This window comes from Cricetulus griseus, chromosome 7, assembly GCF_003668045.3.
Source record: "Cricetulus griseus strain 17A/GY chromosome 7, alternate assembly CriGri-PICRH-1.0, whole genome shotgun sequence".
Lineage (NCBI taxonomy): Eukaryota > Metazoa > Chordata > Mammalia > Rodentia > Cricetidae > Cricetulus > Cricetulus griseus.
In genome coordinates this window covers 113,147,101-113,172,241 of record NC_048600.1, presented here as the reverse complement: position 1 = coordinate 113,172,241, position 25,141 = coordinate 113,147,101, and the positions used below count along the sequence as shown (strand labels likewise).

Below are 25,141 nucleotides of genomic sequence, written 5' to 3'. Positions count from 1 at the left end.
AGTCTTGCTTTGCTTCATAAGGGGTTGTTTCTGGGTGGTTTCTCCGTTTCTGTCAACCTTTCCTCAAACACATTTGTTGTGATGATTAAAATCCATTTTTCCCCTGATTACCAGAGCAATACACATGCTCGCTAAACTTTTAAGACATACACAGAAGGACAAATAGAGCATATTTTTGAAGCCCCTTACTAGTCCCAGGAGATTGCAATAACAATTCAGCAGGCCCTTCCAGGCCCTTCCTTAGCTTAGACAAAACTACGACTGCATATATAAATAAGAACTTAAATTTTGCAAAATTTTAGACTTTAACATAATTGTAAACAGTATGCTTATATTTTGCTATTTGATCTCTTAGCTACCCCTCCCATCCCTCTTGAGCAACTTATTTCCCCTATTGACATTTTTACAAGTTGTGTCTTGCAGAGTTAATGGTCTTTCACAACTAGGCTGAATCAGGGATTGTGGTCCTGGTGGTAGAAGCTGGACTCTCATGAGGTCATTGCTGTGACCTGAAAGTTTGTGTTCTCCTCAAATATGTATATTAAAATCTAGTCGCTAGTGTGGTGGCATCAAGAGGTGGGGGCATTTGGGAGGTTCTAATGGCAGATGGGATCAGTGCCTTATGGAAAAGAGGTCCTAGCAAGTGGCTTTCATCCTCTACCATGTGCCCAGGCAGTGGGCCCTGAGCAGATACCCAATCTGCCTGTTGAACTGTGAGAAATCACTTTCTGTCATTTATGCCTCCTTCCCCTGGTCTAAAGCATTTTGTCACAGAAGTCCAAGTTGACTAGGAGGGCTGCTGTGCTAACTGTATCTCTTTACGGTGAGAATATTAATTTCAGACTTCCATTGCCAAATGGAGACTGGAGAATATCCCACAGAGGTAGCATGGAAAAACGGACTGTGATTTGGAACCTGCTGCCATTCTATGAAGTACCAGCCATTGGAGCCTTAGTGGGAGAATTTGTGAAATCCCCAATATATTTTAGACAGTTGATTTCCCTTATAGTATATAAACCCTGATATTCCCTGAGACCAAAGCACAGCAAATAGCATTTCAGTCTCTATATTTTATGTCCTTTGACCACAGTCACTTCCATGGCCTTCTCCTATCGTCACTTTCCTCCTTCTGCCAAGATAGCCTTGCACCATTTAGGTTAGGGTTAGAGTTAGGTTCAGTGTTGGGAAGAGTTAGGGTTGGGTTGAGTAATATAAGAGTTAGGGTTGTCCTTGGAGGTCATGTTATGTCACTTCCTTCCACATGAGTGTCAGGAGGTGAGGATAACTGGGATCATTATGGAGGCCACCTCAAGAAGTATGACCCCAGTGTTGTGAGCCAGACATATGACTCAGCATTGTGAGCCAGACATATAACCCGGTGTTGTCAGCCAGAGAACTCCCTGGCCAGCCCACCTAGCTTCAGTTCAGTGAGAGAGCCTGTCTCAAGGCAGAGAGCGATAGAGGGCGGAGCCCGATATTCTGCTCTGGCCTGCACATGCATGGCCGAGGATGTGCGTACCTGTAAGGCCATGTGCATGCCACACACATACGGAGGCAGAGGCGTGCAGAGAGAAGTGACTCAAGATGAAGGGACAGGACTAGGACTTGAACCCAGTCTGACTTTGGAGTCCTGGGTCTTCCTCACTGAATCCCACCCTTGCTTTCTTTCGGGACCTTTGAATTTGACAACCTAGATCAATGCACCATTTGCTCTGGTTTAGACTTTGGTCATCTTCTATCTCAACTCAGAAATTGACTTCTGTCATTGCCTTTGGCCCTGACTCACTCTCATAAAGCCCCACCCTCAGCCTCACCACTCCCAGATAGGAGAAAGGAGAACCCAGCAAGGCAGGTCTCCACCCTTGGGTCTTGTTACATGTATGTGCTCTGTTCCTTTCTCTCTCCAGTGCCTGGTTGCTTTCTGAATGGAACATTTAGTTGCCCCTAAATAACTTGATCCCTTCTTCCCCCATGCAACCTTGGAACTTCTGTGAGCCCTCTGTCAAGGTGTCACCATGCCTTGTAGATGTCTACCTCTGCCCTCAGACAAGGACCAAGTCTTGTTTACCATTGCTTCTCCTGTCTTCGATTCTATAGGGGCTCATTAAGTGTATGGAATTAAGCGTACAGACATTCATTGACTATATGAAACAAGGCCCTAGAAAATGAATAGAACAACTCTCTTATAGTGGAAAATACAAAATTTCAGTAACCTTGATGGGCTGGCACAGAGGACAGGCCCTTAAAATAATCTTAATCTCCAACCTCATTTTTTTTTTTGGTCTGAGTGTTTATGTACTTTATTATCAATATCTTAAAAGCTTGTGTCTATGCCCTTGGCATTATTGTTGTAAGCATGGAGGCACACACCTCACTTTGTTGCCAGTCGTCTTTAATCAAAGTTAGCTCTGTTAAAACAATGCTATTCCATCAAAGCTCTTGGATTAAACAAATGGTCCAGGTGACCAGAAAAGAAAACCAAGTGGGAAGACTCCTTCAGGCCCAGGAAGGTGTAAGGTGATTTGTGTTTACAATGAAGATCAATCAGCAGAGTCACAGGGCTTGTAATTGGATATCGTTTCAGACATGCTAACAGGACCCAAGAAGAATAGAGACTCTAAGGAAGGGAAACCACCAAAACAGACACTGAATTGACACAGCAGATGGAAGCAAGAACTTCTAGCTGCAAACTTTGCATTCTCAAGGAGCCAGGTGACACCTTATATCGCTTCTTCAAGTTCCTGAACTTGAGACGAGACCACTTCACCATTCACTATCTCCTGCACAACTGTCTTGATTTTTCGAGTTTTATTTGGGTCTAAAAGTAATAAAAAGAGAAAAAGGGGGTAATGATTATTAAGAACCAATTATCAGCCCAAAGTTTATTCTTGTTCATCTGAAGCTTTCCATCAAATTTAGGCTCTCAGAAGTGACTTCCATTCCAAACCAAAAGAGTTTTATTCAGTGGAAATGAAATTCATTCAAAACTGTCTTGTGCACAAATCATAATATTTAATCTCTCCTTCCATCTCTCTGTTCCACTCTTCTTTTCTTTATCCTTCAGCTCAGGGTCTTGCTAAGTAGCCCAGGCTGGCCTGGAACTCACTACCCTCTTTTTTGTTTTTTCAGTCTTCCAAGAGCTGGGATGGCTGGCAAGTACCACCATGCCTGGAACATTCTAAAGCATTTCAGAAGTGTGTGTGGTGCTCAACACACCTTCTGGGAATAGGATTCCCCTTACTTAGCTTGCTTAGAATTTTAATACACCGCCCACCGCTCACTTCACTTCAGGATTGACACTGTTGAGTCTGTTCTCCTCAGAACAGAAATTCATCGAAAGTTAATCACACTCAGCGCTTAATGAGATCTTACAGGTAAGTCATTAATGAGTGGGATTCTGACTTATTTTTAATGATTATCTCCATACCTTTAGAGGAATCGACTGATGGCGTCTGAGATTTGGAGGCAGTGAGGAGTAAACTTTCATCAAAACCGTCGCTGTAAAGAAAGCAAAGGCTGGGCTCACGGGATTGCTGGGTAAGGAGTATCTGCTATTTGAGTTGAAACATTAGGAATGCCTATACAACTACAGCAAAAAAAAAAAAAAATAGAGATGCTATTGCAAGTTTCTTGGCTGAATGATGCACCACAAGGATAAGCAATTGGGTCAACACACATTTGTTTCTAAACCACCTACAATGGGCTCCGAGGGGAGGCAGCTTGGTCTCAGAAACCAGCTTTCTTAATTTACAATTTGGAGCAGTTCTTCCCCTTCACATTGGGCTGCTATTGTCTACGGCAGGCTGGCTAGTGTGGGACGAGGTGGTCCAGATGGCTAATAGTGATGCAGCATCCCTAGCATCAGGTCATCAGATGGTTCGTCTAGAACATGTAAGTGTTCATTTACAATGAGTCTTTGTCCACTGCAGCATTTTATTAATTAGTATCGAGTCATATAATGGCTAGATACATTTTGTATAATATTAAATAAGTTGCAGACATGTGTTTTTTTAGATTTGTTGTTTTATCCTCTCTTCCTCCTCTCTAAAAAAAAAATCTTTGTTCGTGTATGATGTGTGTGCATGATGTGTGTATATGTATGTATGTGTGCGCATGTCCGTGTGCATAAGTGTATTAGCAACTTCACACATGGATGTCAGATACACCCCAGGTTGGTCCTGGACTACACCTTGTTTGAGATACACTGAGCCACAAACTTTTGGGGGATAGTCTTGTCTGCACCTTCCAACCTCAGTAGGAGAGATGAGATTAAAAATTTATGTGGGTTTTGGGGTTCTGGACTCAGTTCTTCACATTTACAAGCTCTTTACCCTCTGAGCTACTCCCCAGTCCACCTCTTTTCCCTATGTGGTTATAGCCCGGGTTGGTATGGAACTTGGGCTCCTGCTGCCTCAGCCTTCTGTGTGCTGGGATTACTGGTAAGATTTGTTCTCTGTAGACCTCTTCTCCCATTGCAGATCAAACGGTCTGCATCAGGAGACTACTGCCCATCAGTCCCTGCGATATTTCCAACCTCGCTGTCTGTCTGCTCACCCTTGGGCCTCTCCATCCAGCAGCTGGCGGTAGGTCTCAATCTCCATCTCCAGGCGGGCCTTGACGCCCAGCAGCCGCTGGTGGTCAGCGTTCTGGCGCTCTGCATCTGCCCGCAGCTGTTGGAGTTGCTCCTCCAGGTTGCCTATAAGCTGTTGCACCTGAGACAGCTGGCAGCAGTAACCACCCTCGGTTTCAGCCAGTGAGTTTTCCAGGGATTTCTTCTGCAAACGAGAGAGACAGAGCAGTGTCAGGGTTTGAAAACAAGAGAGCCGCCCACGGTCCAGCATACTGTGGGTGCAGCATTTTCTTTGGAAGTTAAAGGGTGCCGCGTCTCGCTCCGCACGTTGCCCTACCATGGCGAGCTGGGATTGGAGTTCAATCTCCAGGTTCTGCATCATGCGCCTCAGGTCGGTGATCTCGCTCTTGCTGGACTGAAGCTGCTCCGTGTTGCTGCTGATCTCTTTTCTGAGCTCTCCGCTCTGCAACAGGCAAGTGGGTGGATGGGTGATCTCTGTGCTAGCTCAAAGGGTTTTACCAAATCTGTCTTGGTGTTACCTTTTCAAGGAACCAGGCTTCTGCGTCTTTCCGGTTTTGGTCAGCCATGGCTTCATACTGGGCCCTCATTTCATTGAGGACTTTGGTGAGGTCCACTCCAGGTGCGGCGTCCATTTCTACATTGATATCACCTGGCGCACCTGCCTGGAAACTTTGGAGTTCCTAGGGACAGCAATAGAGAGCAAAGGAGGTAGAAGTTCACATGATTAGTGGGGTCCCCAGGTACTTTTGCCTTCTAGGGTCTTTTCATCCAAAGTAATAAAATTATATTTTTGACTGAGTTGGTATAAAAGCAAAATATTAATGTAAGACATTAGCACATTTTTTAGCTTGAAAACCTATTTTTCTTCTGATTAAAAAAACAAAAAACAGAAACCAAGATATTTTCACAGATTTCTTGAACGACCAAGGGCTCCATGTCCTGTGCCAGTGGTTGTTGAGGCCACCTCTAGAACATCCACTGCCTATCATTTACAGAAAGGAAAAAGACCTGGTTCGGGTTGCTCCAGCAACTGCTGCAAAGCTAGGGCTGTAAGTGGTACCTGGGCTTATACGCTGTTTCACACCACAGTCATTCAGCATCCAGCAGAAACTTCCTTAGAAGGCCATTGTCAGCATCCCTTCCTCCTTCCCATGCCCCAGCCTCTGATATGCACATCAGAATTCCTTATGGCATACATATGGCATACATATTATCTGCAGACTTTTGTTTTAGTTTTTAAAATACTCGGTACTTAATGAGAATCCTTAATGAAGATAATTAAAATTCCTGCCATTGCTGGGCAGTGGTGGTACACGTCTGTAATTCTAGTACTTGGGAGGCAGAGGCAGTTGTATCTCTGAGTCCAAGGCCAGCCTGGTCTACAGAGTTCCAGGACAGCACAACTAAACAGAGAAACCCTGTCTTGAAAGACAAACCAACCAAACAAAAAAAATCCTGCCATTACTTAATAATGGAAACAATAAAATCAGAATACTCTTTGCCATCCTGTGTCTAATATTCTAATCTGGTAAACCTTAGCAAAGAGCACCATAACACACACACACATACACACACACACACACACACACACACACACACACACACACACAGAGAGAGAGAGAGAGAGAGAGAGAGAGAGAGAGAGAGAGAGAGAGAGGAGAGAGGGGGTTGTGGTGGGAGCTGGAGTGTGCAATACAAGAACACCAAAATTAATATAGTATATTCTCTCTCTCTCACTCTCTCTCTTTCATTTTTTGTTTTTCAAGACAGGGTTTCTCTGTATTGTTTTAGAGCCTGTCCTGACACTTGCTCTGTAGACCAGGCTGGCCTCAAACTCACAAAGAGCCGCCTGCCTCTGCCTCCCGAGTGCTGGGATTAAAGGTGTGTGCCACCAATGCCCGGCTTGAGATAGTATATTCTCTGGCTTTTTAAATTCAATATTGTAATTTTTGCATCTGGGAGGGAAAAAAAAAGTAAAGCTATTTCTGACCTCCTCATGGTTCTTCTTCATATAGGCCAGCTCCTCAGTCAGGTTTTCTGTCTGTGCCTCCAGGTCGGCTCTGGCCAGGGTCAGCTCATCCAGTACCCTTCGAAGCCCGTTGATGTCGGCCTCCACGGTCTGGCGCAGGGCCAGCTCATTCTCATACCTGAAAACCAAGTGGCAACAGTTTAGGATGTCAACATTAACACATTGCCATGGGGCCCTGGCCATCTTCAGGGCTATTTGATGTATGGATTTGTGTGCATGGAGAGCCAGACATAGTGGTGTATGTCTGCAATCCTAGTACTTGGGAAGTGGAGGCAGGAGGAGCATGAATTCAAGGACACTGTAAGCTACATAGCCTGAGATACATGAGACCATGAAAAAAAAAAAGGGAGGAAAAATAGTACATTAAGAGTGTATGATGCAATTTTTGATTTTGTGACTTTACTCCTGTGTGTGTGTATGAGTGCTTCCTGCCCATTTGGAGAGAAGAGAAGAAAAGGAAGAAATAACGAGACAATAACCTTCTACCAACAGTGACTCTTGCATCCCAGGGAGAAGGTTCCCTGCGGTTTGACTTTCTAAGACAGCCTAAAGCTAGCTGATGAGAAGCAAATAGCTGCTCTGTTTTCTTCTTTGTGGGTAGTTGTAGAGCTTGATATTTCATTAGTAGCTTTTACTGGGTCTTCACAGGTTCGGACTATCGTCATTACAACTTCCTGTGGGGTACATTTTGTAACACAGGAAGGAAATTAGTTTTTGCTCCCTCTCTATAGAAGGGCGGGGTATGGGAACGGAGCTGGGATATAAAAATAAATGCGTGGTTAAGCTTTCTGTTGTATGTGTCATCAGGGAAACAATCACTCCGTTTTAACCCCTTGGCAAAAATATTATTAATTCATTTTGATATATTGAAAATTCAGGTTTAAATATAGGTATAATTATCATGTTGACTTATGAGTCATTACGAAGAGATGATCCATTGCTCCAGGTGGCAGCAACTTAAATTTTAAAGCTGAATAAAGTGAACTGTCTGACTTTCAGTGCTTCTAAAGGTGCCGGGTGGATTTAAGAGAGCACCGGAGGTGAGGGGCATGTGGACTTGAGGAGAGCTGGCTCCTTTGCCCATCAGCGGAAGCAGGAAGTGGGGAGTGTCATCAGAATCCCAGACTCACTTCACCCTGAAGTCCTCAGCAGCCAGCCTTGCGTTGTCAATCTGCAGGATGACCTGGGCATTCCCAACGCTGGCAGAAATGATCTGGAAGAACAGAGGGAGTCGCTTGAAAATGAAGTCCTAAAGTACTGGTAGTTCCAAAATGTCATTTTGGACATGAGTTGTAAATAAATACTTTTCTTCCTCCATTCAGACTCTTTATTTTTAAAACACTTTCCTTTCAAGTAGTAAGTTTCTATATAGCTTTTCCTCCATCCTTAGTTTTGATTGCTCTTCCCTCCTCACCCCTACCTTTCCCTCCATCTCCACCTCATCCTTGTTTAAAGCTTTTCATGCCACTTTTGCCCCTCTACTTTCACTTGGCCTATGTTTTACTGCCTCCCCCTTAAGTCCCTCCTCCCTATGGCTCCTCTCTTGCTTTCTACCTGGGCAGGCACCCAGTTCAACTCAAAACATAGAAATATAAGCATCCAAAACGAGAGTCCACATCTGAAAGACAGCAGAGTACATTTGCCTTTCTGGGCTTGGGTTACCTCACCCAGTGAACGGGTCTCCAGTTCCGTTTTCCTAAGGCAAAGGCTGTGGATGTAGCTCACTCAGTGAGAGAATGAATACTTGGTCACATGCCTGAAGGCCCTGTTTTCTTTCCAGAACCACAACAAAACAAAAATCCCCAAAGGAAGACAGCTTCATATTAAAAGCAAAGGTATTGATAACATAATGTCAAAAGTTAAGAAATGAAAAAAAAAGTTAAGAAATGTGCATTTCTTTCAGGAAGATTGTGGAAATACAGTCATTTTTATCATGAATGAGCTGCACTTCTTGGGAGGAGAAAATTCTTTAAGTACAACCTAATTAAAAAAAATCTAAGTTAATTTATTAATATAAAATATTGTAATAATTTAAAAAAGGTTTCGAAAGCCCTTCCCCTTACCTTATTCTTTAACTCTTCAATCAGTGGGTAATATTTACTGTAATCACTCTGGGGCCCGGAGTCTCCAGTGCGTCGCGTTTCGTACCACTCTCGAATTTTGTTTTCCAGTTCCGCATTAGCCTCCTCTAGAGCGCGAACCTTACCCAGATAGGAAGCTAGTCTATCGTTCAGATTTTTCATGGTTTCTTTTTCAGAACCAGAAAGAAGCCCTCCATCATTGTCAGAGAAGACGCACAGAGAACCACCACCTGAGTTTCCCCCTATTCCCAGTCCTCCGAAGCCACCTCCCAGAGGTCCCCCGTAGGCAGTGCCAAGCCCTGGTAAAGAGCATGTAGAGCCACCACTAAAGCCAGAGCCACAGCCAAACATGGAAGCAGCAGAAAGGAGCCCCCCACAGCCAACTCCAAGGCCGGAGGCCATTCCTCCATAGCTGCCTGCAACACTAGAAGCAGATGCTCCCCAAGGTCTTGCTGCCCCCCCACTCTGAGAGGATGACCTCCTGGACAGTGCAGAGGTGCGGACTGAAAGCGACATGGTCTTGCTGGAGAGGGAGCTTGGCAAGGTGGTGACCCCAGAGAGGCGGCAGTGCTGATGTACCAGAAGGGCCACGTCTTTATAGACTGTGAGGTGGGTGTTGCAGTTGAAGAGTTCACTCTGCATTCCAGCGAGGATGCCCACCCCCTCCCCAGCTGGCCAGCTCAGCGAGGATGTGATTTATGCATCATGAAAATTCACTGATATAGCTATAATTGAATAACCATTTCCAGTAGACATCTGTCACACAAAAAAGAAGGCTGGGTGGGGCAGTTGCACTGTCGTTAGGGATCTGTCACCCTCAAGTGTTTCCTTGCCTGTATCCTCAGCACTGCTAGTGTCTCCCACACACCAGGAGAGTAACAGATGGAATGCTAAGGAATGCTTCGGAAACCTCATGTTTCCTAAAGCTCTTCTCTCCTCTTTGTCTGTTTCCTTTGGAAACACAATTTATCCCAGCCAATCAGGCTTGCAGCTCTTTCCGTAGAAACAGTTTCAGAGGCAGACGAGGAGTGCATTAGTGGGAGGTGGGAAACAAATACATTTTCTGGGTAGATACTAGAATTTTAGTTTTCAAGATTCTTAAAAAAAAATTGCTGTTAGGATGCTTCCTGGTTCTTGTTTTTCTGACTTTGGGAAGCAGGACAGTTAAACATGGCAAAGTACTGTTTGGAAGTTGAAAGTTCGAGTTACATCAGAGTTGTCCTTAGTAAACCATGACACTGGGGCTTTTGGCTGACCGTTCACTGCTATTCCTTCAATGGCATTGCCCTTAGGAATTTTGGAATAAACGTGTTGACTGGAGGGATTGTGTGTCACCTAGGTCTTTTCACCATTACTAATACTTACAAAGAAAAAAACCCCAACACTGTCCAAAATAAGAAATGATTAAAATTCTACGCCTAAGAAGCCAGCAAGCCTTTTCAGTTAATGGTGCCGATGAGGGAGGGGTGCGGTTTTGCAGCATAGGACAACCCATGGAAGGCTGTCTTATTAAATTTATGTGAAAGCTTTGGGAAGCACGATCCTAAGAATTTTAGGGTTGGGGAGATGGCTCAGTGTTTAAGAACACTTGCTATGCTCCTGGAGGATCGATGCCATTGAAGGAATAGCAGTGAATGGTCAGCCAAAAGCCCCAGTGTCATGGCTTACTAAGGACAATTCTGATGTAACTCTAACGTTCAACTTTCAAACAGTTCAATTCCTTGCACTCACATGGCTGCTCACAGTCACGAAGAACAAGCAGGGCTTCCAAGCACAAGGTTTACAGAAGTTATCCATTTGCTGTGAACACAGGGATGGCCAGCAATCTCAGGCAGACAAAGTTGGATGAGAGAGTCTGCAACCCACCAGACTCATTTGTTGGGAGAATGTGAAGTTGTTGATTGGGCATGACAAGAATCGCAGCCCCAGATGGAGGCTTTTCACCAAGACTTTCTTCCTCCAAGCTATGTTCCGGGCTTGTTGGCTGAGCTTGTCCTTGTTTGGACTGTTATCAGTTCTCATGTTCTTACTGTTGTCCAGACACTGGACTAAGCAAGCAGGTCACAGACTCTTTTTCAGAGAGCTCCCATGGTGGTACTTTCATCCCATTTTACAACTGAATCATCTCAAGGTTGGGACATTGACTTATTTAGGGCAGAGGTAGAATTTGAATCTGCAGTGTGTTCTACAGACAGGTCAACCCTGCTGCTGCTCTCAGTGAAATTAGAAAGGACACGAGATGACTCTGGCCTCCCTAATTGTGGAGTTCTCTCCTACACACCAACCAGGAACTCTGGTTCCATCCTTCCTGAAACCAAGACCCACGAAATGATTTTCCATGGCTTATGAAAAATGACACCATGTGTAATTCTGCCAACACATAGGCAAATGTGTCTTTAGTTTGAGTCTTGTCCTCTAGCGTCACGTCCTGACATATTATAAAGTGTGAGTGAGTTGACATTGTGGTTAAGTAGTACTCACAAGCAACACTCGCCTAAGGCTGAGGGGCTCCATCCACCACCATAGAAATAAAACAGAGGCTGCTATTTGCTTACAGAGTCAAAAGGGATGCACCCAAACCAAAATCACCACTTAGCAGTTGTGAGCACCTAACAGTGTGATGTGAATGACATGTGTTTTTGGGCTTGGAGCCAATTTTGTGCTGAAGTATATGGTTCACATCTTTAATGCTTATCTGTGTATTTTAAATAGTTTTTCCTCCATATCCATACATTACGCTTTCATAATACACATTAATGTTTCTTTCTACACGTGTGTTCTCCTGAACCATAGGCTTCTTAAGCAGAGATTAGGCATCTAACTGATCTTTAATCCTGAGGCCCAGCCTATTGCTGTGTTCATCAGCCCCCTCCTCCATGGCGAGGCCCGTTAGCTCACTTGGTTGGAGGCTGGTAGTAGTTACCAGCTTCTGTTGTTGAGGGTTTAGAGGTGACTCTAACTGTTTCTGACAGCCACGTAGATGGATTAAAACGTGTGATGCTTCAAGCAAGAACAATCCTGGGCTTGCTGGTCAAGTGATTGCACAAGCTGACGCACGGAGACAAAGGACCAGGGTTAGCGTGAGGTGCTAACAAGAATTAAGGTTCCACTGGGTGTGGTAGCCAGTGTTCCTATTAACAGCACTTGAGAGGCTGAGGCCGGAGGATCATAGGTTGGAGGTCAGCCTAGGGTACATAGGAAACTGAGAGAGGGAGACATATAGAGTGAGAGGAAGGAGTGGATGGGTGGATGGAGGGAGGGAGAGATAGATAGATAGAGAGAATATTATGTCTTCTTGAATTGGTGCACAGTACCTGCCTAGCGTGCATAGGACTATGGATTTGATCCCCAGTACTGCAAAAATGTGTGTGTGTGTGTGTGTGTGTGTGTGTGTGTGTGTGTGTGTGTGTGTGCATAATATTATATACACACACACACACATATGTGTTGTGACATTCACACCATGACTAAGTATTGGGTATTGGGTGAAAACCTAGAGATTTGGATGAATGACAAGACATGCGGTCATTTTTTTCTGAGAATGTGTGTCTGACCTTTATTGTAGAGAGGGAGCAGCCTTAAACACATTCTTACAAAAACCCCAGGCTGATGCTAGTGGAGGGAGGCCGGGAAAACAGGCGGTACCTGTGGTTATGCTGGAAAACAACTCACAGAGACCCTGTGGGGCCTGGGTCCCAACAATGTGTGTCTTATACAGCTTCCATTTTTTTGCACAACTTAGGGAATATTCAACATGGGGAAAATTATGTCGTTTTGTAAATCTTTAGATTTTTATTAAGCACGTGCTCAGCATCTTCACTATGGCTCGGTCAGTTAGTTCCCCGATTTCTGCCTGTGCTATTTGTAGCTCAATTCACCTCCTGCAAATTAGACTTGTACTTGCTCCAGTTCATTGGTCGTTTTCACTGTGACACCTCTTGCTGTGCATTGCGTTTTGAAACCCCATGAGCAAGTGAAGAAATGGGGTTGCTTGCGTTGTATATTGTACTTCTGGGCTAGGATGAATATGATTTCCAAAGATTGTGGATGAGGATGAGTTTTGTACCCCGGAGCTCAATTGTTCTGGGAAGCAAGGGAGGGTTTTGCTGGTGCAGTGTGGTGGGGTGAGGCAAATAAAGTAACACCCTGCTGCAGGGACTTTTTAATGAGTTCAGAGCAGAGGAAACAAATGCTCACAAGAGAACTGATACACAGAAAATCACCAGCCAATGTTTATGCTAGAGCTGTTATTTGGGGGATGTAGCTAGATATATATCTGAGACTAATAAGTAAGGTCTGCAGGGGATGTCACTGGGCCTGATGTTTTTTTTCCGAGACAGGGTTTCTCTGTGTAGCTTTGGAGCCTCTTCTGGCACTTGCTCTGTAGACCAGGCTGGTCTCAAACTCACAGAAATCCTCTTGCCTCTGCCTCCCAAGTGCTGGGATTAAAGGCGAGCACCACCACTGCCTGGCCAACTGTGCCTGATATTAATTCAGACCTCTGATACTGTGTCACCCTATGTTTCAGAGTGACCAGCTTCCTCTGGGCTTGTGTGCACACGGCAGGACCGCACTGTTTGGTTCTAAGCCAGTATGCAAAGTACAAAGAGAGACAGAGATGAACACTCACTTCACAATAACTGGCGGAACTGGAAGGAGGAACTGACTGTCTGGTTCTATGTGTGCATGTGGTCTCCCTTTATTTTCTTTGAAAGATTATTTTGAAAACAAACTAACAAGCCAGAGATAGATCAAAAAAGCAAGAGACAAAACAAACAAAAACTCTCTATTTTCTGATATGACACCGAGTTAGGATTCTCAGTTTTCCTGTGAAAACATATTGTGTCACCACACCATAAAGGTCAATCCTGGATCATCTGCTTCTTTTTCCTTTCAGTTGTCAGATTTGTAGTCTCTGGTATTTGCCTGTGAAATCTTCAGGCCACTCTGGACTGTGTCTTGGCAGGTTAAAAAGAATTCATCCATAACATTTGTTACTTATTTAAAAGCAGTTTACCAGCTGGTGGGACTTGGAAGGAAAGTAAGGAACAAACGAGGGTGAATCTTGCTTAGCAAAAGCAGGAGAGTAACGTTGCTGGGAATGTCTTTCCTGACTTAGGCATGCTGAGTGAAGCCTTGAGTTTGAAGCCCGTGTGTTTGCCTTGCTGGCTGTTAGGTTTGGTGAGTAAAAATGACAGAGAACAGCAGCAAAGGACATATGCCTACTTCAGGAGTGAGTCACATCCACTTGTCATTGTTCGATTTATTAATTAAGATGCATTAGGCAAGTATGTAAGATGGAGATGATCTCATAAAGTCCAATTGTATGAAGACTTTAGTTATTATATGCTGACAAGCTCATGTTCGTCTACAGGATAGTTCCAAGCTTGTAGCATTATTGTGAGAATGAAATGAGAGACTATGAAATGTTTGCCACTGCTTAGTCCACAGTAAGTGTCCAGTAAATATTAGGTAGTTTCAAATGAACTGTTTAACCATATTTTGTTTAATAATCAAAATAAAAGTCATACTTATTTGAAAACTCTCATAATAAATGTTAAGTCTGATCAATCTATTAAGGAAACAAACGATATGGGACAGATTTAAATTTCCCATTGACACACAGAGCCGTTATTTTTCATTCAGATGCCAAAGAATATGTGTCATTTGCTCGTGGCTTTTTTATTTTCCATTTCCGTGTACATGCATACATATTTGCATTTGTGTGGGCACATGTGTGTGGGTGCATGTGCATGCATGTGTGGGTGTGTGTACACCTGTGTGCGCATACAGGTGGGGACCAAGGTTGGTGCCTTGTCTTTGGGGGCAATGGGCATGTTCTAGGATTAATGGTAATCGTTGTACAACCCACGATCATAAAGGGGGCCACTAAGCTGCACATGTTACAAAGGTGGATTCCTCAGTGTGTGGTTGGGTCTCATGAAAGCAGTTGCCCCCCAAACCATGAGAGACATCTCATACTCCAGATTCGCCAAATAAAGCCACGCTCAAAGAGTTCAGCAGTTTATTATGAAAAGAAGACCCATTCTACCTCCAGTCTGGGTCCCATTTCAATCACTGTGCGCCTTGTTCTTATTCTGTTCAGCATTTGTGATTGGAGATTCTTTTAAATTATTCAAAGAACTAAGTTGAGTTACCAAAAGCAGCAAAGGGGGAATGGCAAAGACCTGCTAAAAGGAAACAAAATCCAGTGAGATTATCTGGAAAGTTGCATTCATGGAGAACCCATGGGCTCCCTGCAGGGCGTCTTAGCAATTCAGAAACAAGACAAACAAAACTCAAACATTGGGAGGTTTATTTGCAGTTTGCTAGAACTCCTCCAACCGAGAGCTTTAGTATAACTGACCTGGCCTGTGATGAATGTACCTTGTAATGAAGATGGCAGTGATGATGCTTAAATATTCTAGTACTCCCTGGGTTTAATCTTGCAAGCACTTTACAGCGCAGAGTGAGGACATTTATATTTAATTACAGAGACTGACGGATAGACTCCCCATCCCACCGTGATCACTACACAGAGCTGATGGTGTTTTCTGACGGCCGCTCTTTGTCATTTTCAGCTGGAGCAGCCTCTCCTCGGCGGCGGGTTATACACTCTCTTCCACCTCCTTGATTTCCGAGGACACGACCTTGCCATCCACCACCTCCTCCACGACGGTCTTAATCTTCCTGGTTTTCTTGATATCTGTGTGTGTTAAACATCAGAGGTTGGTACAGGACCCAGGCTGCTGAGATTTCTGCATATAAAATAAGTGCACACGTGTGCAACACTTACCCCTACTTTCCAGAGTGCACAGCTGGTACTCTGTGGTCCTGTGTTGTCATTTTTTTTAAAGCAAAGCAAAGAAACAGAAAGTAAGCATTATTTCCACATCAAAGTTGGGGAGCTTCCTTCCTTGCCCTTTTGTTTTCCGAAGTCTGAGTTGATGGGCGGTTAAATGTTATTTTCCTATTTCTGTCCCCTGGACCATGCTTATTCCACCCTGGAGTGTTCTACTTTTTAACTTGGAAAGCACCTAGTGTCAAACCGGCCTGCTTATCATCTACTGGAAATGTCTATAGTGAAGAATAAAGTTAGGATGGAAGTTCAAATCTGTGTTCTCTTCATGTCCTTGGGTTTATGTTTGCAGGCTCCAATCCTGCTCATTTACAGACCCCCTCCCACGGGCCTTCGTGCCCTGTGGTTTAACTCATGAGCAGTCAGCAAAGATTTTTCAAAAGGATATTATGCATCCAAGTATACATTCAACACAAGAATTAATACATAAGAATTAATCACTTGGAGAACTATCTTCTGACTCAGGCCTGCCCCAAGACCCCGTTTAAAGGCTATTGATAGCTGGGCGTTTTATACTCTTTGGTATATTTTCATCTTGATGTTGTGTGTGTGTTAAATTGCCTTTGTGCTGTGGATTGCCTTGACAAGGACTGTGAAAGAGAGTTGCAAACAGACAGGGACACATATCCTGTGGTGCTTACCCTATATCTTCTCCTTCCAGAAGGCGGCGGTAGGTAGCAATCTCCTGCTCAAGTCGGGTTTTTATGTCCAGGAGGATATTGTGCTCTTGGTTCTGGCGTTCGGTGTCACTCCGGATCTGCATCAGTTGGGCCTCGAGCGAGCTCAGCATTCCCTGGATGGCTGCCAACTGGCTGGCGTAACGAGCCTTGGTTTCCTCCAGGGTGCGCTCTAGAGACTCTTTCTGAGAGTGACGACAAGGGGGGGTGTTTATTTGCTGACTTGAAGTAAGCAAGGCAATTGTTGTCTTTTGGGAAGAATTTTTGCAACCTTTGAGCCCTACGCATTTTTCTAGCTCTTTTGTTCTTCCCATCTAGACAGACCCAGCCAGCCAGCTATGCCTGCCATCTTTTGGATTTTTGTTTGTTTTGTTTGAGCTTTGGGCCTACTGTTTTCCTCAGTGTGATACACTGCCACAAGGTCAACTTTTACCTCCTTGCCCTGGGAGGAGGCCATGCCTTTGGCAGGCCTGGCTCTATGATTCTTGGTGTCAGTGGAGGACTAGATCCCTCAAAGCTTGGGGGCCAGGCCTGATCATGTCATTCTTTGGCTGATGAAATGTAGGCAAAACTGAGGGTTTTTTTGTTTTTTGTTTTTCCCTTGAGAATCAACTCTAAGAGTTGCCTCACGGTTCAGCTACGTCTCTCTTTTTCCCACTACACTGACATGATCCAGACTAGTATGTCCCTTTATCCCTGACACAGAAGCAGAATGCTGTAGAGTCATCTTGGTAGTTTTGCTGGCATAGCTTGCTGTAGGCTGATGTTTGCTTAGCTGCAACGTCTCTACTCTTTTCCTAACTTGAAGCTCATCTTCAATTTAAGATGTAGGATAAATGTGATTTCCCCTTTGGAATGTTCAAGAGCTATTCTTTCCTCTGTATTTGTACAGTTCATTGCCCTTGCCTCAGCTTCTTTCTGTGTTGTAGTTATTATTAGCTGTTGGACCTGTTTCCTTGTTGGCTTTGCAAGGGGAGAGGTTACTTCTTACAGGGCCTGTGCTTCCAGAGTTCTGAACTCCATCAGCACAGACCAGACGGAGCAGGGGAGGCCAGAGGGGCTCACCATGCTGAGGTGAGACTGGAGTTCTATCTCCAGGTTCTGGTAGGTGCGTCTCAGTTCCGTGACTTGGATCTCGGCTCCTTTCAGCTCTTCGGTATTCACAGTGACTTGCTGCTGCAGAGCTTCACTCTAAAACCCCAAGAATTGAGAAAAGTGAGCAAAGAAAGAGGACGGAAGGAAGGAAGGCAAGAAAAGGAGAGGGAAGAGGAAAGACAGAAGGACGGAAAAGAGAAAGAAAACATTGGCTCTCTCCTGTAGAACTTGCTGCGCGTCTGTTCACACTCTAGAATTACCTGTCTCTCAAACTGTTCTTTGGCCTCTTGAAGGTTCTTCTGGGCCAAGATTTCATATTTCTGCCTCATCTCATTCATGATCTCTCCCAGGTTCAGGCCTGGAGCAGCATCCACCTCCACATTGACATTGTTGCCCAGCTGACGGCGAAGGACGTCAACTTCCTAGGAGAGTGACATTCTGATTGAGTTTAGTCTGAAACACATTCTCAGATCAGGCTGGGACGAAAAGACATAATACATCTTGGGACTTCTTTGATTGGGCATGAATAAAGATGAAAGGAAACAGGAAGTAGGCTTCCTGTGGCCTGAGCACTGCTTTTCATTTTTTAACTGAGAGCAACCTCATGCAAACAAGTTAGGGTTGCTGTCATAACTGACATTGTCTTCATCACCATCATCAGCACCGCTGCCTCCATCACCTCTTCTCCCTGTTTCTCCTCCTCTCATTTTTATTCTTTTACTATTGGAGCCCCTTCATTATTCCCTACACATTCCTGCATATTTCTCACCTCCTGATGCTCCTTTTTGAGGAGGGCCAGGTCTTTGCTCAGTTCTTCAATCTGAACTTCCAAGTCTGTCTTTAGAAGGGTCAGATCATCATAAACCTTGCTCAAGCCTTGGAGATCAGTTTCCACAGTTATGCGCATCCCCCTCTCAGTCTCAAACCTGGGAATGGATTAAGATGCAAATATAACAGTCCTTCTAAAGCCATTATAGAGGAGATGATGTAAAACAAGATAGACCAACTCCTGTACTTTCTAACAATCCCCTTCACATATTTGTAAAAAATGAATAAGAGCCTGGGAACCAGATCATTCGTTTATAACATAATCTGAAACTGGGGCTAGAGAAATGGCTCAGTAGTTAAGGGCACTTGCAGAGGTCCTTGGTTCAATACCCAGCACCCATATGGTGGTTCATAACCACCTGTGACTGCAGTTCCAGGGCATATGATGTCTTCTTCTGGTCTTGTGGGCACCAGGTACACACGTGGTGCACAGACATACATGCAGACAAATGTTCATTCACATTAGAGTATCTATATTTATATATCTATATTTCTGTTCACTTGCAGTCTGATGTAACTTTTGAAAAGTTTATAAGTTCAGGGGCTAGGGATATAGCTGGGTGGTAGAGTGTTTGCATATAAGGTCCTGGGCTTGATTCCCAGCACTGTAAAAACAACAGCAAACAAAGCTAAAAGCCCAAACCAAACCAACCCCCTCCAAAAAGCAAAATAAAACTCCAACAAACAACCCCCCAAATACTCCAGAAACTAACAACACAGACATAAACTTTACAGGATGAACTTATTTTTATTATTTTGTTAAACAGATGTATACAATGTGAGGCATCATAGTCATTTCTTTTCCTCTACAACCTTCTAGCAAAGCCACAAATCAAATCCACCAAGCAAGGCAAGTGATAAGACAGTTGGACAGCTGCTGACCAAGTGGGACTGGGGTTCAGGAATCTGTTTCACCTTCAGGTCTACATTTTGATCTCCTTCTTTTTCATCTCCGTTAGCATCAACACCCTGTCCTTCTAAGCTGCGGTGCTATTAGTGTGGACACGCCCTACAGACTGGGGCTAGGGAGCCCCCCTACTGCTCAGCAGTTTGGAGGGAATGTGTCTAAGAAGGTGAACAGAATTAGAAGGGTATTAATCATAGGTTGGATCCAGGTCTTTGGGTGGCTGGATGAGATGGTAAAACACTAGCCCACTGGGAGGGACATGAGTCATCCATGGAATCTGGCTGTGATGTGGGAATCACATGTCTCCACGGGGTGATTCTGTGGAGGATTACCCAGTGGAGACATGTGACTCTCACATCACAGAGAGACATGTGTGCGGAAATGGAGTTCTGGGTTGCTTTGTTATTATACAGAATGATAGAATTAAGTTTAGTGGGTAAAGAGGCAGAAGCCAGGTTACCAAGAAAGAATATTTTAGTAACCAGAGCTGACTGAACAGAACAATAGGAATTACTGGGAGGTGTTTGGAAATAATAGTAGGTAAACAAATTTTAGCATCCTGGGAGTGATGTCTGTCCCCAAGTGCTAGGCAGGATTACATAGCTTTTAACAGCCTTTAAGCTCCAAGATTCTGATATATTGTATTGGAAGTTTCTTAGCTCCCAATAATATGAACATCCAAGTGTGATGAAAGGCTACTAAATGGAATTGGTTTTCAGGACCAGTGAGACGGTTCAGTAGGCAAAGGCACTTACTGTCCACCTGACATCTGGAATTTGATCCAGATGTGATTGAAAGAGAGACCTCCACGTGTGTACTGTGGCTTCCCCATTTCTCTGTCCCCCCTACCCCTTTCCTGCTCTCCCCGCGTCTCACATACACATATACATGCTAAATAAATGAGAATAAAACTACTAAAAAGATTTAGTTTTCAGAAAAATTTACCATGGTCCTGGGTGTGGTGGCAAACATCTGTAATTCTGAAAAAGGAGGATGCTGACTTTGGGGCCAGCTTGGACTACATAGCAAGACCCTTTCTCAAAAACAAAAAACAAGACAACCAACCAACCAACCAACCAACCAAAACACACACACATACACACACGCACGCACGCACGCACGCACGCACGCACGCACGCACGCACGCACACAACACACATACGCGCACACGCACACACACACACACACGCACACACACACACACACCACACACACACACGCACACACACACGCACACACACACATGCACGCACACACACACAGCACGCACGCACGCACGCACGCACGCACGCACGCACGCACGCACGCACGCACACACGCACACACACATACGCACACACACACACACACACACGCACGCACACTTGCACACACACACACCTATAGTCACTGTGATGTAGGGAACCTACTTCAATCTGAAGTCCTCTGCAGCCAGTTTAGCATTGTCAATTTGCAGGACGCACCGAGCATTTTGAATTTGAGCATCCTTAATCTGGAAAGCATAAGAGAGAGAAAGAATGACATTTTCATCAGGGCTGGAGATAAAAAAGATCTCATTTGTCCTCAGAGACAACTGTAATTACATCAAAAGCGATGTCCGTTTCAAAAGTGTGAGAGTAATTAGGTGCAATAGTGACACAGGTATTGAGGTAATAGTTAAAAACAGGACTCTTGGTCTGACCCACTTTCTTGTTTTTGTACAAAACAGAAGTTGGACTTCATCCATATCCCTGAACCTTATTGAGTGTCTTGTCTGTGGTGATGTTCATGCCTGGAATATTGCCGTTAGCCCTCCTCACCTGGGGAGCTCCTATGCCTTCAGCTCTCAGCTCAGACACCGTGGCTTCAAGGGGGCCTTCAATGATATCCCCCAGTTCTAGCAGGGCCGTGTCCCTGCTTCTGTGGCTCTGTACAGCCTTCCTGCGTTTACCTGAGTGACAGTTGCTTTGGTCCAGGCCTGTCTCCACCTTACACTTTATTTACCCACACATTCTTCTATGTGTGATGCTCAGTACCCAGCTAGTGTCTATGAAACAGTGAGTGAATGACAACTTGCCATCTGGTAGGCATTAGGCATTAGGATGGAAGGATGGACACACCCTGGTTTTCTCTCTCTCTCTCTCTCTCTCTCTCTCTCTCTCTCTCTCTCTGTGTTCATATGTACAGGTATATACATGTGTAGGTCAGAGGACAATCTTCCATGCTATTCCTTAGGTACTGTCCACATTTTTTGGGGGAGGGGCAGGGTCTCTCATTGTCCTGGAACTCATCAAGTAGGTCAGGCTGGCTGACCAGCAAACCCCAGGGATCTTGGGATTACAAGAACACACCATCATTCTCCAATTTTTTTTTTAACCTGGGTTCTGGGGATCGAACTCAGGTTCTTGTACTTGAAAGACAAGCACTGTATTCTTTAAGATGCATGTAGACGGGAAGTCTACTTCTAGAAGACATGAAAATGACACATCTCTTTCAGTAGCTATTCCTGGAGAGAGGTCCCTTGAGAGGCTTCCAGCTAGAAGGTACTAATGGCTGCTCTGAGGTATCATGGGTAATCCCCGAGTCAATTCAGAAGCATCAACCTTGAGAGCAGTGCTGGAGAACAATCATTTTGAATGTGTTTCAGCGAAAGCCTGAAGGAACTCCCTGTTGAGGGTGATGTAACCACCTTAGCTTCCTGAGCTGATTGTTTCTGTGAATCTGAATCAGGCTGCACTGGTACCTATAATACAGCTCCAGCAAAGAGGCCTTCGGGCCAAGTCAATGGCCTTTGCTCTAAAGGGGTAATCATTTTAAATATACGCAAACCAGAAAGGGACACTTTCCTTGATTAGATAAGAATGCTGAAGCAAAGCAAATGGTGTGCTGTGCTTGACCTTGTCAGCCCGGAGCAAAGTCTCCCACTTCTAGTCCACTGGGTTTATAAAGAGAGAGAGAGAGAGAGAGAGAGAGAACCCCACCTATCTTGGATGACACAGGAACAGATTGTGATATGATTGTAATAAATTTGAATTGGGGGCAATAGAACATTTTATTATTGCTGAAGTGCTTTATAAAATGCTTGATGATGGTCAGCAGAAACTTAAACAGGACATTAAAAAATCCACTTAGCGAAACTGAGCATGGTGGCTAATCCCAGTGCTGAGGAGGTAGAGGCAGGAGAGCGGTGAGGTGCAGACTAGCCTGGGATATACAGGGAGATCTTGTATTCAAAAGCTGTTCCTTCCATCCACCCTACCACCCATCATCTACCCATCTGTCAGTCAATACAGACACTATAATATCTGTAGTCTGTCTGCACTCTGAACCCTTGTAATATTTATACCCATAGCAGGATGACACTTGAATTGTAACATTTATATGGATGAAAAGAGAAAAATCTCTTTAAATTGATCTGAGTCTTCAAAGTTGGTGAAGACTAGTGGGAAACTCACATAGAAACCCTTGGAGTTCTTTTAAAAATAAGATTATTCTCCATGAAGACCTGACATTGGAAGCCACGACAAAGACACAGGCTGTAATTTTGGATGATAAGATCATCACATTTTATATGTAATTAGGTGGGTTAAACGCATCCTGTTTACACTAATGCCACATGATAAAATAGATTTTTCAGCTATAAAGTTCAACCTAATTTGCTTCACGTGTTTGAATTCGCCTAGCATACACTCACAACCCCCCCCCCCTTAATCTAGTATACTACTAAACAGTAATGTCGAAAACACAGGTCCATGACTTACCTGATTTTGCAGCTCTTTGATTTGTGCATAGTAGGGACTGTAGTCCCGGATGGTGCTAGGCGCATTGGTTTCATACCACTGCTTGATCTGGACTTCAAGTCTGGAGTTGGATTGCTCCAGGGACCGCACTTTTTCTAGGTAGCTTGCCAAGCGGTCATTGAGGTTCTGCATTGTTAGTTTCTCATTGCCAGCAAACAGGTCCCCTCCACTGGAGAGATCACTCGCATAGCTCACTACAGATTTGGAGACAGAGATGCGAGTGCCGTGGCCTCCAGCCCCACCATAGACACTGGGTGCAGCCACCAGGCGCTGGGCGCTCCCCTTCCTGTACATGGAGCTACTCATGCTAAGTGCTGGGCCTTGTGAGGAGGAACTCAGACTTCTGTGAAAACTTCGACGACTGAAATCCATCTGGGATCCTGGGAGGCAGCACCTGTAGCCTGGAGTTGGAGCACAGCCTGTCTGTCTCTGGTGCTGGAGAGCTGACCTTTTATAGAGTTCAGGAGAGACACTCCTCCTCTGCTGCCTTGTCACCTCAGGAATGACACAGTCCACTTTGCTACCTCCCCCTCTTTTGTACAGCAATATGTTTCATCCTATTCCAGAAATGACCACTAGAGACACTTTATTAAGGCTTTTCTAGTGTGTGTGTGTGTGTGTGTGTGTGTGTGTGTGTGTGTGTGCGCGCGCGCGCTGGGCGGGGGGAGGAGGGAGTGGTGATTTCTTTTTAATGAACACAAGTATCAAAAAGAATGAGGAAGGGGTGTTCTTTCAGATCTTGCACCTGCCCTGGCAGGTTTTTTTTTCATCCCCGTGTACAAATAAAGAATATTTACAATCTATATGAATAATTCAGGCTTTGAACAAGACAGCTGTGGGAACACAATGGTAAGTCATACTGGTGAGAACAGACAAAGGCTTGTTCCAATGACGAGCTGCTTTTCAGAACCTCTGTTTTATGCTCTTTTTTTTTTTAAATTTGCTTTTGAGTTTATCCTTGTTTAGAACTTATATTTTTAGTCTGTTGAAATATCTTGTATGAGGCTGGGTGTCCTGGTGCACACCTGTAATTCTAGCAATTGGGAAGCAGAGACAGGAGGATTACTGCAAGTTTGACACCAGCCTGCTACATGGGCACGTGAGTACACACACACACACACACACACACACACACACACACACACACACACACACACACACACGGAGTTTGAGAACTGAATGTGGTGAATAAGTAAATGAGTATAGGTGTTGATTTTGGAGTTGAAAATACTTTCAATAGTAGTTTTAGGAAATTTCATATATGTATATAATGTATCTTGATAACATCTACCCTGACTTCGCTCTCCAACTGCCCCAGAAGCCCCCAACACATTTCCCATCCAACTTATGCTCTCCCCTCTTTTTAAAAATAACTCATGAATCTAATTAGTGCTGCCTGTGTACTTATGGGTGTACTGGGGTGTGGGAGGTGGCCACACCTCCAAAGAAAATCCAACTCTCTTCTTGACTTCCAGCAACTCTCAGCTTCCAGGAACTCCTAGACTAGGGCAGGAGCCTTGAGAGCCCCTCAGTGTATTCTTTTTCCTTTCTTAAAACAAAAACAAACTCAGCCGGGCGTTGGTGGCTCACACCTTTAATCCCAGCACTCGGGAGGCAGAGGCAGGTGGATCTCTGTGAGTTCAAGACCAGCCTGGTCTACAAGAGCTTGTTCCAGGACAGCCTCCAAAGCCACAGAGAAACCTGTCTCAAAAAAACAAAACAAAACAAACAACAAAAAACCAAAAAACAAAACCAAAAAACAAAAACAAACTCTATTATGGAAACCTTGCAAATATCTTTTAAATACGTGTGTCTAATGGTTGAAAAAATGTTTTTAAAAATTTAAATCACCAAGAAACCAGTTTTTATACCTGCCTCCTGTTTGAGGCCAACTAGATACCACCTTGAGATGCTCTCTGCTTCTACCATCCTGACCCTGTCAGAGCTGCCTCCAGGATTCCTGATGGATTCCAACAGCAGAAGCTTGTTCCTCTTTGTGGATTCCTACATTCAGTGGTTCCCTGAGAAGGAAGGTTGCAGGTGGCCACAGGGACTCACACCTAACTTCCCAGAGGCTACTGATAAAAGAGGGAAATTGTTATGAACCTTGGCCACTCGATCTATTGATTTGTTTGAATAGAAACATTCCTTCCAGAGCCCAAACCTGTTTCTGTGCAGGAGGATTTGCAGCTTCCTCCATGCACACATGTGGGCACCGCCACATCAGCAGAGAACTGATGGTGAGCACCCGCTGGGTGATGAGGAATGAGTTCTCTCATAGAAGCCTTTTCATTC

The 25,141-nt window shown here is 44.4% G+C and overlaps 2 protein-coding genes across 2 annotated transcripts; both read right to left on the bottom strand.

The window, feature by feature from the left end:
* Positions 1-2,720: 2,720 nt before the first annotated feature.
* On the bottom strand, positions 2,721-9,226 carry LOC100754962 (keratin, type I cytoskeletal 12). The gene is made up of 8 exons (XM_027427740.2): positions 8,684-9,226; positions 7,751-7,833; positions 6,582-6,738; positions 5,110-5,271; positions 4,908-5,033; positions 4,555-4,775; positions 3,428-3,498; positions 2,721-2,818 (listed from the first exon to the last, which is right to left on the bottom strand). The coding sequence occupies exons 1-8, from the start codon at positions 9,215-9,217 to the stop codon at positions 2,721-2,723; spliced, it is 1,452 nt and encodes a 483-aa protein (XP_027283541.1). The 5' UTR covers positions 9,218-9,226.
* Positions 9,227-15,309: 6,083 nt separating this feature from the next.
* Krt20 (keratin 20) lies at positions 15,310-23,218 on the bottom strand. The gene is made up of 8 exons (XM_027427739.2): positions 22,808-23,218; positions 20,477-20,559; positions 18,102-18,258; positions 17,593-17,754; positions 17,303-17,428; positions 16,202-16,422; positions 15,498-15,535; positions 15,310-15,407 (listed from the first exon to the last, which is right to left on the bottom strand). The coding sequence occupies exons 1-8, from the start codon at positions 23,216-23,218 to the stop codon at positions 15,310-15,312; spliced, it is 1,296 nt and encodes a 431-aa protein (XP_027283540.1).
* Between the last annotated feature and the right edge of the window lie 1,923 nt (positions 23,219-25,141).

Excerpts from the sequence above, each read along its gene's own strand:
- LOC100754962 (XM_027427740.2), bottom strand. The coding sequence starts at position 9,217 with ATGTCGCTTTCAGTCCGCACCTCTGCACTGTCCAGGAGGTCATCCTCT. Across the intron at positions 7,834-8,683 it reads TTGAAGAGTTAAAGAATAAG|ATCATTTCTGCCAGCGTTGG; the intron begins GTAAGGGGAAGG and ends CTGTTCTTCCAG. Across the intron at positions 3,499-4,554 it reads CTGGATGGAGAGGCCCAAGG|CGACGGTTTTGATGAAAGTT; the intron begins GTGAGCAGACAG and ends CTTTCTTTACAG.
- Krt20 (XM_027427739.2), bottom strand. The coding sequence starts at position 23,218 with ATGGATTTCAGTCGTCGAAGTTTTCACAGAAGTCTGAGTTCCTCCTCA. Across the intron at positions 20,560-22,807 it reads TCAAAGAGCTGCAAAATCAG|ATTAAGGATGCTCAAATTCA; the intron begins GTAAGTCATGGA and ends TATGCTTTCCAG. Across the intron at positions 15,536-16,201 it reads CTGGAAGGAGAAGATATAGG|GACCACAGAGTACCAGCTGT; the intron begins GTAAGCACCACA and ends ATGACAACACAG.